The sequence below is a fragment of the Sinocyclocheilus anshuiensis genome, unplaced genomic scaffold (assembly GCF_001515605.1).
Source record: "Sinocyclocheilus anshuiensis isolate Anshui unplaced genomic scaffold, SAMN03320099.WGS_v1.1 scaffold483, whole genome shotgun sequence".
Classification (NCBI taxonomy): Eukaryota; Metazoa; Chordata; class Actinopteri; order Cypriniformes; family Cyprinidae; genus Sinocyclocheilus; species Sinocyclocheilus anshuiensis.
In genome coordinates, this window is record NW_015552580.1 from 413,811 (window position 1) to 416,523 (window position 2,713).

General features: G+C 37.9%; 1 protein-coding gene across 1 annotated transcript; it reads right to left on the bottom strand.

Annotated features, from left to right (window-relative positions):
* Window positions 1-620: 620 nt before the first annotated feature.
* LOC107665260 (uncharacterized) lies at window positions 621-2,106 on the bottom strand. Its single transcript, XM_016456065.1, has 7 exons — window positions 2,008-2,106; window positions 1,839-1,922; window positions 1,704-1,760; window positions 1,535-1,615; window positions 1,207-1,305; window positions 858-1,124; window positions 621-698 (listed from the first exon to the last, which is right to left on the bottom strand). Exons 1-7 carry the CDS (start codon window positions 2,104-2,106, stop codon window positions 672-674), a joined length of 714 nt encoding a protein of 237 aa, XP_016311551.1. The 3' UTR covers window positions 621-671.
* Window positions 2,107-2,713: the final 607 nt, after the last annotated feature.

Sequence of the window (2,713 nt, forward strand, 5' to 3'; positions counted from 1 at the left end):
AAAACATAGTTCTTTATGAACCGCAGGATTGCTTGTAATAAAGATTTCAATGCAAAAGGAAAGGCAGTAGAGCTGACTATTTCTGTCAATGGTAAGTTTGTGATAACGTAAGAAAAGTAGTTTAAATGTTTTGCCACTTGCTTGAGCAACTTAATATATAAATCTAGAAGTAAATGCAAAAGTAAAAAGCATTGAATAATATGTTGCTTATTTATTGTGTTTAAACATATCTGTGAAAAATTGTATTACTGTACTGTGTAAAAAAAAGAGTTGCAATGCTGAAAAAGCATTTTCAGTGACAGTGTTTGGATTTGAAATCAAAATAATGGATAAATGTTGTGTTTGTGGTAAACAGCCACGGATCAGTAGTGGACTCCTGTGTGAAAGCTGCTTTTCCTCTCACTAGAGTCACCTTGAAAATTCCCCCCATTTTCAAAAATGAAATTCAGGCCCTGAATAAATGTCTAAAATCCTGATTGGAGTATCAATATAAATAGTTATAAATGATAAAAGAAGGCATTAAAAGATCGGTGTCGGTGATCGGTATCGGCAGATACTGCTTTCTGTGATCGGCCTCAAAAACCCTGATCGGAGCACCCCTAATATATATATATATTCATATAATCCATCGTGTAAACATCAAATATCCCTATTTGTGTCTGAGATTTAGTTCATCTTCTGGTCTGTAAATCTTCATACTGCAATAACAGAACACAGTATATTAGAGCTGTGCAGTACAGCAGGTTAGCAAGCAAATATGATTGCATATGGAGATTATTTATAGGATTTTCATTTGTATGAACCATTATAAATTATAAATAGATTTCCTACAGTTACTCAAAAATGCTCATAATTACCTCATATGCTGGTGGAGGTGCACTTGGGACTGGACCGTAGTTTGGTGGAGGTGCAGCTGAGACCTGGTCGTAGGCTGGTGGAGGTAGAGTTGGTACTGGACTGTAATTTGGCAGAGGCGCAGGTGGGACTAAGCCATGTGCTGCTGGCAGCATGTACATGACTGAACTAACGGACTGTACCACTGCAGAGGAGTCCGGCTGGCCCATTAGCACAATATGGTTGACAGGCAAATCTGCGTTCATATAACTGACCTCAACATGTCTTGACTGAGAGAGGACCAACATTATATTTGTTACACATCTATCTGATTCATTTTTTCAAGATGAGAAAGATCTTGTTGATGTTTACCTTTGGTCTGCAGCAACAGGAACAGGAGGTTAAAGCAACAGGAACAGAGAAGATGAAGATGAGAGTATCACAGGCCAGAAGGAGAAAGCAGGACACACCCTGATTAAATAATAGAAGTAAATAAAGTGATTATGAACTAAAATAGGAATATGAATCAAAAACCGGTTGCCAGATCTAAACAGGGTAGAGGATGGGCTATGTCACATTGTTGTAGACTATCAGCATCACAACATATAAGCATTTTCATCTAAGTCTGGTAAAACAAGAAATCATTTTAATCTAGACATATGTATCTTGTACATGTGTGAGCTTTACAGCAACCACTTACCCAAATGTAATAAAAGTGAAAGCGGAGAGACAGAGCAGCTGCTGCCGCATTTAGATAGCTGAGCATTTGTGAGGATTTGACCTATAGTACAGAAGATCTGGTTTGAAATAAAACCCATGAAATTCCCCTTATCTAAAATGATTACAAGTTTTTTAAAATTGACACTAACCAGACATGGTTTACATGTGCTTGCTGCCAAGACTGTAATAACTGCAGTTAAAGTGAACTGTAGAACAGAAACGGAACAGAATTCAGTATTTGTTCACTGTATAATGTTGTACTGATGTTGAAATGATTGACTTACACTGATTGGTGACCAGAGAAGAAAAAAACTCTCATTCCAGATTGTCAAACAGAGTCCCAATAAGGCTAAAAATATTTCCAAAATCTGTGAGACAAAAAACATAAGATATAGTGCCTGTTTCTTCATACTCACTGAATACTTCTCTTGATGCGGAACAGTGTGTTTTTACCCCCAAAGCCAGTGGCTTGGTTATCAGGAACCTGGAGACATCATACTGCTGTTGCTGGTATACTGGCACGGTTATCATCACATCAGAGGGTTTTGGCATCTTTGGAAATAAAGAGAGTATCTTTTGTCTTTGCACGTCTTTCTTGTCAGCCAAAGCTAATTGATTGTCAAGAAGCCAGGTTTCACTGATCACTCTTTCATTCTCGAAGCTGGGAATCAAGATTTACCTGAAGAGTTGCTTAACAACAATGTGAAAGTGTTACTACGGAGTTGAAGAATGCTGAGAGCTGCAACATTATCCTGTCAGTCACAAACATAGCCTGTAAACGTACCAGTGTCATATGACCAAAGAATGCTGGTCTGAATATCAGCACGACTGTAATATGGTCACGAAGCCGCAGGTGGCCGCAGATGTGCTGATATATACAGAACAGCATGATTGCTGTCAACTGAATATGTGATATTGATTTTATACAACAGTTCATTAAACAACGAGTTGATTAGCCTAGGTTGAGTTGAAAATATATAGCTGGGTGTTTCTTCATCTTTGGACACTCTACGTCCCAGCAGGAGTTAATTATTATTAAATCAGATTTAAATTTTTATCATATTAGAAAATGTGCCAAATGTGCCTATAGTTAAACCAGGGCCAAGGACAGTCCAGGCTGGTGCTGGTCCATCCAATCAACATTACCAGAATATACTAA